At 42.4% G+C, this 13,120-nt stretch overlaps 1 protein-coding gene across 6 annotated transcripts in view; it reads left to right on the top strand.

The window, feature by feature from the left end:
- ADAMTSL1 (ADAMTS like 1) overlaps positions 1 to 11,652 on the top strand; it is a 417,470-nt gene extending 405,818 nt beyond the window's left edge. For all 6 annotated transcript variants that reach the window (XM_023943414.2, XM_023943413.2, XM_086867601.1 and 3 more), the window contains 6 exons: positions 1,604 to 1,804; positions 2,820 to 3,000; positions 6,018 to 6,225; positions 8,447 to 8,556; positions 9,455 to 9,675; positions 11,453 to 11,652. In XM_023943414.2, coding sequence (XP_023799182.2) covers positions 1,604 to 1,804; positions 2,820 to 3,000; positions 6,018 to 6,225; positions 8,447 to 8,556; positions 9,455 to 9,675; positions 11,453 to 11,559 — 1,028 coding nt within the window. In that variant the 3' untranslated portion in view covers positions 11,560 to 11,652. The remainder of the gene's footprint in view (positions 1 to 1,603; positions 1,805 to 2,819; positions 3,001 to 6,017; positions 6,226 to 8,446; positions 8,557 to 9,454; positions 9,676 to 11,452) is intronic.
- The last annotated feature ends 1,468 nt before the right edge of the window (positions 11,653 to 13,120 follow it).

Here is a 13,120-nt window from a genome sequence, read left to right as displayed (position 1 = left end):
GTCCCTAAAATAAAGAGTTCCTTAAGTCTCGAGGATTTGGTCTTAATGATGTTTGAAAATCGAACTCTTCGATCTTCCTGAGCAGATTAATGATAATGGTGTTTTGTTGTAGGAACTGTACTTGCCCAGTATATGTTAGTTAAGGTTATCCTCAGGTGATCAAACAAGAACGGAAGGAGGAGCAGTAACAAAAATGTCATGCTGCAGCATTTGTTAATTGTGTAGTGCAGCTTCAGAGGCTTCATATTCACACCTTCACTTGTCTCAGTGAATAATAAATAGTAATCAAATCACATGGAGATGTCAGTGAAGAAATATCAGCTGATGCATTATTCCTTCATCTTAGAAGAGTCTTCTATTTTTAGTATTTTTAATTTGTACTCTTCCTTTTTTTATCCCATTCTTTTTGAACACTGCTAGTATGACAATTGTTGTGTATAAGCTATGTCTGTTTTTACAGGACAGTTCTTTCAGAAGGGATTTTGTATACAACATAGTCATTCATGCAAATACATATTAATATATACACAACAATATAAAGCTTCAGTATAACTACCCATCAGAATAAATTGCATTTTCAGAAACTTAGAGACCTTTCATGTCTCAGTGACATGCACAGCAGTGCAGGACAAGCCTAAACCACAAGCAGTTCTAGTGATATATACCATCCCTCATATGCAGCATTTCTGCCTCCCCACCCCATTAGTGGGGATGGCTTACACTACAGAAATCACCTAGTTCTTAATTTTTCCCCCAGGAAAGAGGCAAGACAACTTTACTGTCCTTCACAAGTTACACCAGTCTTACAATTAACTGTGAAACTTGCAAAGTGTTCAGTGATATGAGAACCACAGTAAAAGTGTCTTGTAGATACACTTCCTTCAGGTCAACAGGCAAAGAACTCACAGAGAATTTAAATCTCATCATCTCTGCTGGTGATCCACAGCCCTCACACAATGCTTTAGAACATCAGGGGTTTTTCAGTTGCTGGTTTTGGTTGGTTATTATTTAGACAATTGCCCATTGGTGTGACAAAAAAAAAACCAACCCAAACAAAAAAACCACACAGCCCAGCCAAACCTGTAAAGGCTCTATTTTATTGCTTTGGTTTTTCAACAGATTTTTTTTTGTCTAACAAAAATTTCTGACTTTTAAAATAACACAAACAATAAATTACATTAAAAAAAATGTTTAAAAAAGAAAGAGAGAGAGGAAGGTAGTCCTGTGGCTTATGTAGGAAATTTGGAGACCAAGTTGTGTTTGTATTGCATGTTCAAGCATGGTTTATGCCAGGTTTATAACTTCCTTATCTCACTTTCTTCAATACTAAAATGAGGATAATCAAAAACAGTGGGAAGCTTAGAAGGTCTGATATAAATAGTTCCAAACTGATCAGAAATTTTCCATATTGCGGATTGTCCAGATTTTGGATTTTATTCTGGATGACAAGAAGGTATTCCTTACTACAGAATTACTTTTTATGCTTATGAGAAAATGAGGAGAAAATGGGATGGAATTGACTAATTTCCCCTAATTTTGATGACTTCAAAGCATGTACCAAGTTTAATACTCAGCGGGTTTTTCTCATATACCTGTTTTTTAGGTTGTGCTGTCGATGGACATCCAACCCCAAACATCACCTGGCTTTACTCTGGCGAGCCTCTCAGTCTGCAACATCAACTCCTGGCAGCAGGACGAATTCTTCAGATAGTCAATGTCAGTGATTTCACTGATGGTGAATTCAGCTGCCTTGCTCAGAATGAGGCTGGCTCACTCACACAAGTAATGTCCCTGGCTATACAAGGTAACTCTTCAGTTTCAGTCATTTCACCCTAGAAAGCTCTTGGCATGGACTTCCCCTGCACTGCCTTCTCATCCCGAATTTCTCACCTCTGAAACCATCACCATTCATATCAGGAAAAAAGATGCCTTAATGATTTATTGCCATGGATATATATTTGCAGGACTAGGGGGTACCTTACAGTGTCTTGTAAAGTCGTACAAGTTATACAAGTTGTCTTGTACTTTAACAAAACAACACCTGATATTTCTACCCTGCTGAGCATAAAACACACCTTACTGATTCAAGCTATACTTATGTTGAGCCTGGATAATTTTCTTGTCAAAGACAGAGATGGCAGAGTTTAAACCCCTTAAACCAGAAGCCCCTCTATTAATACACAGAGGTCAGTGTCACACAGTGAACTTGGAAACCCTTCAATTGCAAAAGTTCTGGAATTGTTATTGTTAGAAATTTCCTAGAAATAAGACAATGGCAATAAAGCCACAGAACATCGTAGTGCAGCTGGGTTGGAAGAGAATATGCAGCTTTCATTGTTCCAATTGTCAGTGATGGAGAGATGAAGAATTTAACTTTTCCTTCAATTATGGTGTAAAACTTTGAGTGTGTTGCAACTCTCATATTTATCATCAGGATTGACAATCTGCATTAATTGATAAGGGACACCATGTTTCAAGATCATAGAGTCATAGATACTGCTGGGAACTACAGTTAATCATATCTTCATAAAATAATACACCTTTAAAAATATAGATGCTCACTGGCATCTGGTTTCACTTAACTGCCATACCATGTAATTAACTTTCCATGCCTGATGCTTCTAAGCACCAAAAAACTGTGTTTGTTAAACCAAAGGCAGTCAGGGGCTTGAATCAGTGCCTTGCAGGTGTAGGTAGCTCCTTTGCACTGAATCCGACAGGGATTCACCCTGGAGAACATCTGCAGCTCTCTCCTTTCTAATTAAGCTCCTGCTGTCAGTTTTTTAGTGTTAACATGCCTCTCCCACACTTCCTGACAGAGTACCGGTGGTCAGTGGACAAACTGACGGCTTGTTCAGCTTCCTGTGGCCACAGAGGGCTGCAGCTGCCCCAGCTGAGGTGCTTACTGGATGGGGCCGAAGTCAACGCATCCTACTGCAGAGAGACACCCAAGCCATCTCTGCAGCCCATCGCATGCAACAGGAGGGACTGCCCTTCACGGTTCGTCTGTCTCACGTGAAAATATCTTACATGCACTTAAAATGTGCTGGAAGAGCTCTTTGTGCGGTGCATCACACCGCTGCAGCTTCTTTGGGGCCTGTTTGGAGAAGTCATGGCTAAAAGGGAGTTTCTAAGTGCTTAATCCAGACAGCTGGGAATTTGTAGCTATATTTGTGGAAAACGTTGACAGTACAAGGTAGAAAGAGAATTCACAGCTTACAATGTCTTGGGTGATTCCAGTCACACCCTATGTTGCCTATAAATATCATGCCTGTTCTGACCACTGAACACATGGAAATTTTGTCACCCAAGAACTGTAGGATCATTTCTGTTTTGTGTTACGCATGGTTTCATAACTTTTTGCCCCAACAATATAACAGACAAGAAGCTAATTTTAGCAGCTATTTTGTGATTTTATTCTGGGTTTGTTGCCTGAACATCAATATGGGCATGACTGCAGCGGTATCTGCAGCTGCAAAGGATTCCCTTAGCAGAGTGGAAATATCTTTTGTAAAATGGGCACACCTCATCAGATCTAGTGGGCTTGAAGCGGGCTGAGTTCTGCCTCTTCTTGGAGTTTGCTAGCTTGTGGTTGCCTTGGAATTGTAACTCTGCCCTTGTAGTCCCCTGGTTTTCACTTACTTCTAAACACAAATGAGCTTGAAAAACTTTTGGCTACACCTAGGTCTTCCTCTGGCACATCTCAAGTACTGTGTTCAATTTTTGACCCATCACTACAAGAAAGAAGGACAGAGAAGCTGGTGAAGGGTCTGGAGCACAAGTCCCATGAGAAGTGCCTGAGGGAGCTCAAGTTGTTTACCTTGGGGAAAATGAGGCTCAGGAGATCTTATGATCTCTACAACTGCCTGAAAGGAGGCTGTAGTAAGGTGGGGGTCAGCCTCCTCTTCCAAGTGACCAGACAAAAGGAATCAGCTGCAAGCTGCACCAGAAGAAGTCTAGATTGGCTATTAGATAAAAATTTATTATGGAAAGGGTTGTCAAGCATTGGAACAGTCAGCCCAGGAAAGTGATTTAGTCGTCATCCTTGGACGTATTTAAAAGATGTGCAGATGTGGTGCTTAGGGGCATGGTTTAATGGTGGACTTGGCATTGCTGGGTTAATGATTGGACTGGATGATATTAAAGGTCATTTCCAATATAAATGATTCTCTGACCCCACACAAAGTCTTTTTTTTGACACCCTTTAGTGCAAAGAGTATCCTGAGCTTATCCAGACAGTCAGTGTAGTGTTATACCCCCTCCATATTAAAAATATCCTGCTTCTGCTATTCAGTATCTCCTTAGCTGAGATGTGTTAACATGTTTTTCCATATTTTCCATGGTGTTACTCCCTCCTCTCCCTTATTTTCAGTCTGGATATGTTATGTTTCAGTACACAAGCAGTTAAAAGTAGTGATCATCTCAAGAGAAATTTAGTGCAACTTCCCTCATTCAACAGTGATTTGGGACTTGTATTAAAAAAAAAGACAGTCTAAGCTGAGGCAAAGAGAGGTGCTAAGCAACTGGATGAGAAGTGGCCAGATTCACCACTCTTGCTGTGTCTTGGGCATATTGCAAGTTTCTGTTTAATTACCTTCTAAAATATACTCCTACTCTTCTTTGCAGGCAAATGTTTTCTGAGTTGCCAGCTGAGTCATAAGGAGGAAACCAAAAGAGATTTGATGAAATATGAAACAACTCTCATTAGCAGCAGTTTTCCTTGCTGTTGACAATAAATTCCATGGGAATGGTTTATATATTTTTATACCTTCCCTGAATTGTAACACAACCCCAAATCCTCCCTCAGCTCCTGAGAAACTGCTGAGATGTAAACTTGGAAATAAAAGTTGATTGACATGCAGACCAGAGCTTTATAAGCAGCACGGAAATTGCAGGTTCAACCTTGCCAAACTGCATGAAAAAGTACCAGTGTTCTTGTTTTCCAGGCTGGGAATGTGTTTGCTTATACTTGCTTCTGTGATCACTGGAGTTAATCACCTGCAGAAGACAGAGAAATAGAAACGGATGTCTCCCCATGGGACTGGAGAATGCCCATTGCTATTTTGTAAAGTAATCATAAACACTGCTGGTGGGGGACGTGATAGGCAGTATTTTACTCCCAAAACCACATAAATCCTGCCTAGTATCCAGAAACTTAATGAAGCGAACTTCTGGCTTGACCATAAAACTGTTCAGAAAACTAACAATCAGTTGCATTCTCCCTATTCCTACCTAACACTTTTCCAAACCTGGCTGTATGAATGTTTCGCCTAATGATCCTTATAATGACAAAATGTATTAAACTAATATTTTGTGTTATTTACAGCCTTTTAGGTAGTTAGACTGGATTTTTTTAAATGCCAGTACACAGGGGTTCAGAGCCTCAGCCTCAGATGGTGAATGCATGGTCTGAGCTCAAGAGGAAAGAATAATGTCCTTACTTCCCTGGGCTAACTGATTCTGAGCAGTGTTTTCTGGATTATGGCAGCTGTCAGGGGTACAGCCAGGCAGCAGCAGGACCCAGCAAGCTTTTGGCTATTCTCTCACAAGTTTAAGGTGGCCTGCAAGCTACTCCAGCAATTACACAGAGATGGTTTTCCCTACTAAGGGGTGCTACTGGGCTAGTCCTAGCATTGTGACTGTAGCTTGTGACCTGGGCCTCCATGGCACCTGGGTGTAGGAGCAGACTCGCCCAACTCCTGTACCAGAGCTACCAGAACTATTCACTAAGCCTCTAAAAACAGCTTTAAAGGCTAGAAAATTAATTCTAGCCCCAAAGAGCCTTGAGAAAGATAAATTACTGAAAAAATGGCAGTTTTCTCAGCTTTCATCCTCTGAAGAGTTTTCAGTGAAGACTATGGAAGGCTGAGACACTCAGATGTTCCAGGATCACACCCTAAATGAGCTGGCCCACTGCTACCTGCCTTTGGTCCAGCTGATAAAGACCAGCTCATGCTAAGGATCCTGCAGGCAGTGGCAAGTGCCTGCTCCCTGATCTGCTCTCCTTTCTCTCACAGGTGGATGGTAACATCCTGGTCTCCTTGCACACGGAGCTGTGGCGGAGGCATACAGATGCGTCGAGTGACATGCCAGCGCCTGACAGCGAAAGGCAGCTCTGTCCCTATGTCAAACGAGGCTTGTGCCCAGGTGTCCAAGCGCCCTGTGGACACACAGAACTGTAACAAGCAGCCCTGTGTTGAGTGGGCAGCCTCCTCCTGGGGCCAGGTGAGGAACAAAGTAGCATTCCAAGGACACTTCCATTGTGTGGGCTAGAAAAAAGAGACTGAAAATGAGGGTAGCGATTTTTCAACCTAGTATCTTTAGGTTATAGTTTGCAGGCTTTTGATGTTGCCACTAATTTGTTCATCTCCTTCTGCCTGTATATGATGCACTGCCTGCTTGGATTTCTGTAGTTTCTCACATTCTACAGAACATGAACAGGGCACTCATAAACAGGACTTTAACTGCAGACCCCTGTGTCCTCCAGTGGACAGATCTACAGTTCCTTGTTACAGTGATTAGTGACACATCTGGGAATTAGCCTTCTTCAAGTCTTAATTCGACTTTCCAGCCAGTGAGAATGCTTCAGTCTTGGCTGGCAGAAGTCAGGACTGAGGATTGTAATAAGTCTCAAGGCAGGAGGACTGTACAATAATTCAGTTTTACAAAGCTGTTGATGTTGCCTGAGAATACCAAAAAGTGTGAGCTTTCTTGACTTGCTTCATGATGAAAGGCAGAATGGAGAGGTAAAACCATTTTCAGACTTCTTCCTGATGCTTTGCAGATCTTCAATTTCTCTCTTAGGAGGTTGCATTGCATCAGGTTTTTTTATAACGTTCGTAGTAAAAAGTGCCTTCAGCTACTAGAATATGTTATTGTTCACTGCTTGAAAAGATCCTTGTTTAAATCCTGAAAGATGACTGAGTTACTGTATTACAAGTTAAGCTTGGAACGATCACTTTATATCAAAGAAGAAAATTTTCACTCCCTATGGAATTTCAGGAAGGACTGGATCATCTTTGCAAAAACTGCTGCAGGCTATATTGTTCCCCATGACATCATACTCAGCTGAGACAAGCGGATAGTTCAGAACTAATTTCTGAATTTTAGACCTAATCTCTGCACATTATCATACAATATTTCTCCTATCTAGCTTACAAAAAAAAAGGTCAAGTTGCACATGGTTGCTTACTGTCCAGTCTCCAAGCCAGAAGACTGTTACACATAGTTAGGAACATACTGCTGGCTCAGTGGATCCATGACCTGCTTGGTAGCATTATGGGGTATCAGGTCACCCATTGTGACTTGATCAACTTCCCAGTTTGCAAAGAAAATAAACAGCCTACCTGCTCTACCCCTATCTCTAGAATTAGTTCCTTTCCTTCATTTAATGTTCCTGGCATTTTGTTCTCCACTCTGTAATCCCATGCTGTTTTTAAACTAGGGACTCAAGCTTCCTGGTGATGAGGACTGCTAGCCCCTGCAGATATCACAGAAATGCTCCACACACTCCTATGAATGACAGCTCCAACAAGACAATTGACTGGAAGCAGCTGTAATCCTGGCAGTGTCTCCTTCTCTCTCCCACTTGTCAGGGAGGGAAGAAATAGCAGGAGGAAGGACATATTATTTGAGGAGTGTGTGGCAGTGTGGAGCAGGGCTCCTACTGAAGAGGGAGAGGTGGTGGCAGAGGGATCGGTCAGCAGCCATCCCCAGACAAAAATTTTTGCTTCCCATTAATGACCCCTTATTCAACCCTCAGCTTGTTCTCGGATATAATTTCCAGATAGTTAGAAAAACAGTTTACTAGTAGTTGATGTCATTTTAAAATAGCACGAATACACGCTTCGTACTTACACCAAGTTATGTTTTAACCAAAGGAGAGGATTAGGAGAGTTAAACTGAAATGTAATTGTTAAGCTAGAATATGTTAGGATAGCCCCAATTTTGGAGCAATCTTGCATATCTTTTGTGCTTCTCATGCTTCCTGCTTTCGTTTATTGTCCTTCAATGCTTTTAAATTATTAAATGGAGTGGAATATGTCCTTGCTTCAATGCATTCTTAGTTATTTGGCAATCTACATGCTGCAAAATGCACAGTAAAAGTAATGTATTGAGATTTCCTGTATGGACCATAGGCTCTTAACTAATGGCATGAGAACATTTAATTTCCCCTAACAGATTATATTATTTAAGAGAAGAGGTAATGAATCTACAGAGCAGATCTAGAAATGAAGTTTAAATGCTGCTGGAGGAGAGTGAAGTAGAGCATAAAATGGCATAAAGAGCATAAAAGGCACAGTCAGCCTTCAAAGGCTGCAGAGGTGCAGAAAGATGTTGAAATCTCAACAGCCTCTGAATATGCACTTTATTTCACTAGAAGTTTTATAACAATGGAACTTGCCCTGTCTTTTCCCTCCCCTGAGTGAATCTTCTGTGTTTGCAGTGTAATGGGCCTTGCATTGGACCACGACTGGCTGTACAGCACAGACAGATATTTTGCCAGACCAAAGATGGGACTTCTGTGTCATCTGATCAATGCAGTTCTTTACCAAGGTAGCACAGAAATGTCTTATATCTGAACCCACAACCCTTTTCAGAGATACTCAATGGACTCGTGACTCAACTGAAAACTTATGAGTGTCTCCTATGTAATAAAGAGGTCATGCTGCAACCCGTACAGCTTTGTGTAGCAAATCTTATCAGGCTTATAGCCCAGACTTCCCTATTTGTTCCTAGGAGCTTCAGGCCAGTTGGCCAAAAACTGGAAAATCTTCTATGGATGCCAAATCCTGACTGCAAGGCTGTGCTATATCTTCTTAAGGTGCCAGTCTTCTCACTTACTAAAACACAAACTCTAACAGAAAAAAAGGGTCTCCACAGGTTTTGTTTTCGTGCAGATAAACTCCACTGTCAACATTGTAAAGACATTTATTTTAAATGAGACAGGTATATAAATCATGACAGATCATGACTATTAATGTAATTGGCTTGTTGGCTCCCACTCACGCCTTTTACTACCTGTGTGAAAAATAGATATGAATCAAGTGTGCCTATATACATCTTCTGTGAGACTGTCTTGAAAGAAAAAGAAGGGTTTCAGAGAGCTGGTTCTGTTCCCACTGGCTGTAAAGCCATAAAAAATTTACTAAGTCCTGCTGGACCACATTGGTCACTACTCATTTCACCTTTCAGCAGATCTCTTGTTTGGCCCTTCGTGGAGAGGGCATTTCAGCCAAATCCTCAAATAGTTCAAATGGTCATTTAGTCTGATGTTGGTATACCAGTGTGCACCTGCTGAGGGTCTGGTCCTTGAGAACAGTTCAAAACTGCTGGCCTTCAGGTCAGATGTATCTGATGTATCAGGTGTATCTGATGCTTACAATGCTCTGAGTGAATTACCTTTGGGATATATAATGTTTCCTGTCGCTCCCTCCCTCTCTCCCGCCCATAGGCCATTCAGCACCCAGAACTGCTGGACTGATGTCTGTGGTGTGCACTGGAGAGTCAGCCTATGGACCGTCTGCACGGCTACATGTGGAAATTACGGCTTCCAGTCGCGGCGTGTGGACTGCGTGCACATCCGCACCAACAAGCCCGTGATGGAGCACCACTGCTCCTGGAGGCCAAGACCAGCAAACTGGCAGCGCTGCAACATCACACCCTGTGAAAACGGTACTTTGCTGAGAGGAGGGGAGGCAGAGCGGTGCAGGAGTAGGAAAGAAGGGAGAGTTGTTTCTCAGAAACACAGCGCTGGACCTTGCAGCTGGGCATCCTGGGGAACCTCCAGCCCAGACCTGTGCAAAATCCAGAGTCTAAAGCTCAGCATCCCAGAGAGGAATGCTGCCCATTGTGGAGGCATTTGGCAATGGCATTAGGATTGTGTCCCCTTTCTAACAGCATGAGAAATAATTCATGTAGTTTTCTGGAGCAAGTCCAGAGTAGGCCACCAAGTTGATCAGAGGAATGGAGGGAGCACCCGTCATGTGAAAAGGCTGAGGCAAATGGGATTGTACAGCCCTCTTTTTAGGTGTCCTACTTGTGGCCTTCCAGTACCTGAAGGGAACTTACAAGAAAGATGGAGGAAGACTATTTACCAAGGCCATGTAGTGGCAGAACAAGAGGGAATGGCTTCAAATTGAAACAGAGTAGTTTTAGATTAGATATTAGGAAGAAATTCTTTACTGTGAGGGTGATGAGACTGTGGCACAGGTTTTCCAGAGAAGCTGTGGATGCTCCATCCCTGGAGGTTTTCAAGAACAGGTTGGATAGGACTCTGAGCAACATGGTCCGGTGAAAAGCATCCCTGTCCACAGTAGGAGAGTTGGAACTAAATGATCTTCAAGGTCCCCATACAATGCAAACCATTCTATGATTCTATGATTAACTTTCAGTTAATTGTACAGTCAGAAAGAAAAGCACAAATCACAAGCAGACTTATGGCTGTAGTCCAAATCCAGTGGGTAGGTGGATAACGGTGATGCCGGCAAGACTGCTTTCTTTCAAACTGCAAGCAACAAATCTGGCCTGCCAGGGGACTAGAAAGTTATTAATTAAGAAATTGAATGAAAAAAAGAGAACAGACAATGTGTCTCTTTGGAGATTATGCCCACATCCTCTGTCTTGCAAGCCAGTTGCTTTGCAATCATTGCAGATGCAAGTAGCAGAACCCACATGGGTTTGCCTATATTCACACCAGCTCTGATGTTCCCTCTCAGCAGAGACAAAGTGGACTACATAGGTCCAAACTCATGAGTTTGGGGGGCCCTAATGGAAGCTGAAGCAATGAGGAAGATTAGAGGTATCAAGCAGAACCTTTGCTGACACTCCAACCTCTTTCTGGCATACACAAATGTCCCAAATCCCAAGGTATTGCATGTATACTGGACAGTTATCCAAACTAAAAAGCAGGGCCTCAAATAATGTACAAATAATACCAGAACCTAAGCCCTAGAGGAGTTAAAAAGGTGTTTTAAAATCTTTATGGTGGGTTGCTTCTGGCCTGTGAAAAACACAAGACAATTTCCAGTCAGCTGAGGTGGGGTGACACTCCTACACCCTGGCTCTTCAAATGTGGAAAACAGGCCAAAGGGTCTCTGAGCTATTCCATTAAAACAAGTATCCAGTTTCATTAAGTTATTCATCTTTGGTTTAACTGTTAGGAAACCCTTAGAGCCTCTCTAAAATGCTGGTAGAAGACAAACTGACAGTGTTGGAGCAGCCTCAGAAGCCCCTTCCCCAGGCTCTGAAAGTAAATGTTGCCTACCAATTCTTCATTGATCCTGTGGACTTGCAGTCCACCTTTGGTCTTTGCAGCAAGTCAAACTCATGCTCACAGTAAGATCTCCCAACACAAAGGTCCTCCTCTTGGCCACCCAAAGATATATATTCTCAGGTAATAAATCCTTTACTCATAACTTCATCACCATTTCTTCTTCTTCTCCTTTCACAGTGGAGTGCAGAGATACCACAAGGTACTGTGAGAAAGTGAAGCAGCTCAAACTCTGCCAGCTCACCCAATTTAAGTCACGTTGCTGTGGGACTTGTGGAAAATCTTGAAGACAGACGAAATGAAAATGGAGGAACAAGGGGATCACAGCCTTTTCTTCACTGAAAAAAGGCTTTTGCAGAAAATACAGATGGATGGAATGATCTTTTTCATTTTATTTATTTATTTCCCTTTTAAAAAAATTCCAACCCTTTAACAAATCATTGTTGTAAAGGGACTCGACAAGTTTTCCCTTCTATGAATCTGGGAGACGGAATGCAGATAAACGTGGTCATGAGGGTAGACCAGAAAAAGTCAAAGAGACCCATGACACCAAGAGATGGGTATGAGAGGAGTGGGGCTTCCCCTCAATCTGTGTACATGCCTGTGGGACACACCAAGAGACAGGTGAGGAAGAGGACCAGAGTCAAAACCTAGCATCATATTACAGAATCACAGGACCACCAAGGTCAAAAGAGATCTTCAGGTTTATCTAGTCCAAACATTAACAGCACTACATACCCACCCCTAACCTGTCCCTGGGTGCCACATCGAGACTCTTCTTGGACACTGCCAAAGATGGTAACTCCACCACCTCCCTGGGCAACTTAATCCAATATCTAGCCACTTTTTCAGTGAATATTTTTTTCTAATATCTAATCTGAGCCTCCACAGCACAATTTGAGGCTGTTTCTTCTCATCCTATTGTTTGAAACATGGCAGAAGAGACTGACCCCCATCTGACTACAACCTCCTTTCAGGCAGTTGTAGAAAGCAATGTGGTCAGCCCTGAGCCTCCTCAGAGCTAAACAATGCCAGCTGCCCCAGCTGTTCCTTATAGGATGTGTCTTTTAGATCTTTCATCAGTTTAATAGGCATTCTCTGGACATGCTCCAGCACCTCAATGTCTTTCCAGGAGTGAGGGGCCCAAAACTGAGCACAGGATTTGAGGTGTAGCCTCACCTGTGCTGAGTACTGGAGAAGAATCACTGCCCTGGTCCTCCTGGCCACACTATTGCTGGTACAGGCAAGGATACTATTAGCCACCTCAGACGCCTGGGCACTGCTGGCTCATATTTAGCCAGATGTTAACCAGCACCCCCTGGTCTCTTTCTTCTGAGCAGCTCTCATCTCCCTTAGACTACCTTGAGAACCTAAGTATGTGATTTTGCTTTACAAGCTTATTTGTTGCATCCAAGATTGGAAGCCTTTTAATTTCTAAACCCCTCTCTTCTTCCTACACCAGGCAAAGGACATCCTTGTGATCTTTGAGAATCTAGGTCGGAAGAAGTTGGACAATGGTCTGTAACATAAGTGGGTCTAAAATACACCTGAAAATGTTTCCAGTTTGAGCTTGTGAGGAAGGATTGGGGAATGAAGGGTTGTCCTCAGCACAGAGGTGCAGTGCCAATGTTAATAATTAACCAGCAAAAGAAGTATGATCTCTTTGACAGACTTTCGTACAAACTTGCAAACACTGTTCCCTAGAGATCATAGGCAGGAAAGATAGAAATTGTAGGAAGATAAGCAGGAAACACTTTGCATACTGCATCCTACTAACACTTATTTAGAAAAAAGAGGTACTACCTCCCAAAATTCTGGTGCTTTCAGACTTGGGGTTTTGAAAAATAA

Source organism: Cyanistes caeruleus, chromosome Z, assembly GCF_971803275.1.
Source record: "Cyanistes caeruleus chromosome Z, bCyaCae1.hap1.1, whole genome shotgun sequence".
In the NCBI taxonomy this organism is placed as follows: Eukaryota; Metazoa; Chordata; class Aves; order Passeriformes; family Paridae; genus Cyanistes; species Cyanistes caeruleus.
Note: the sequence above shows the minus strand (reverse complement) of the source record. Positions and strands in the feature narration are given on the sequence as shown.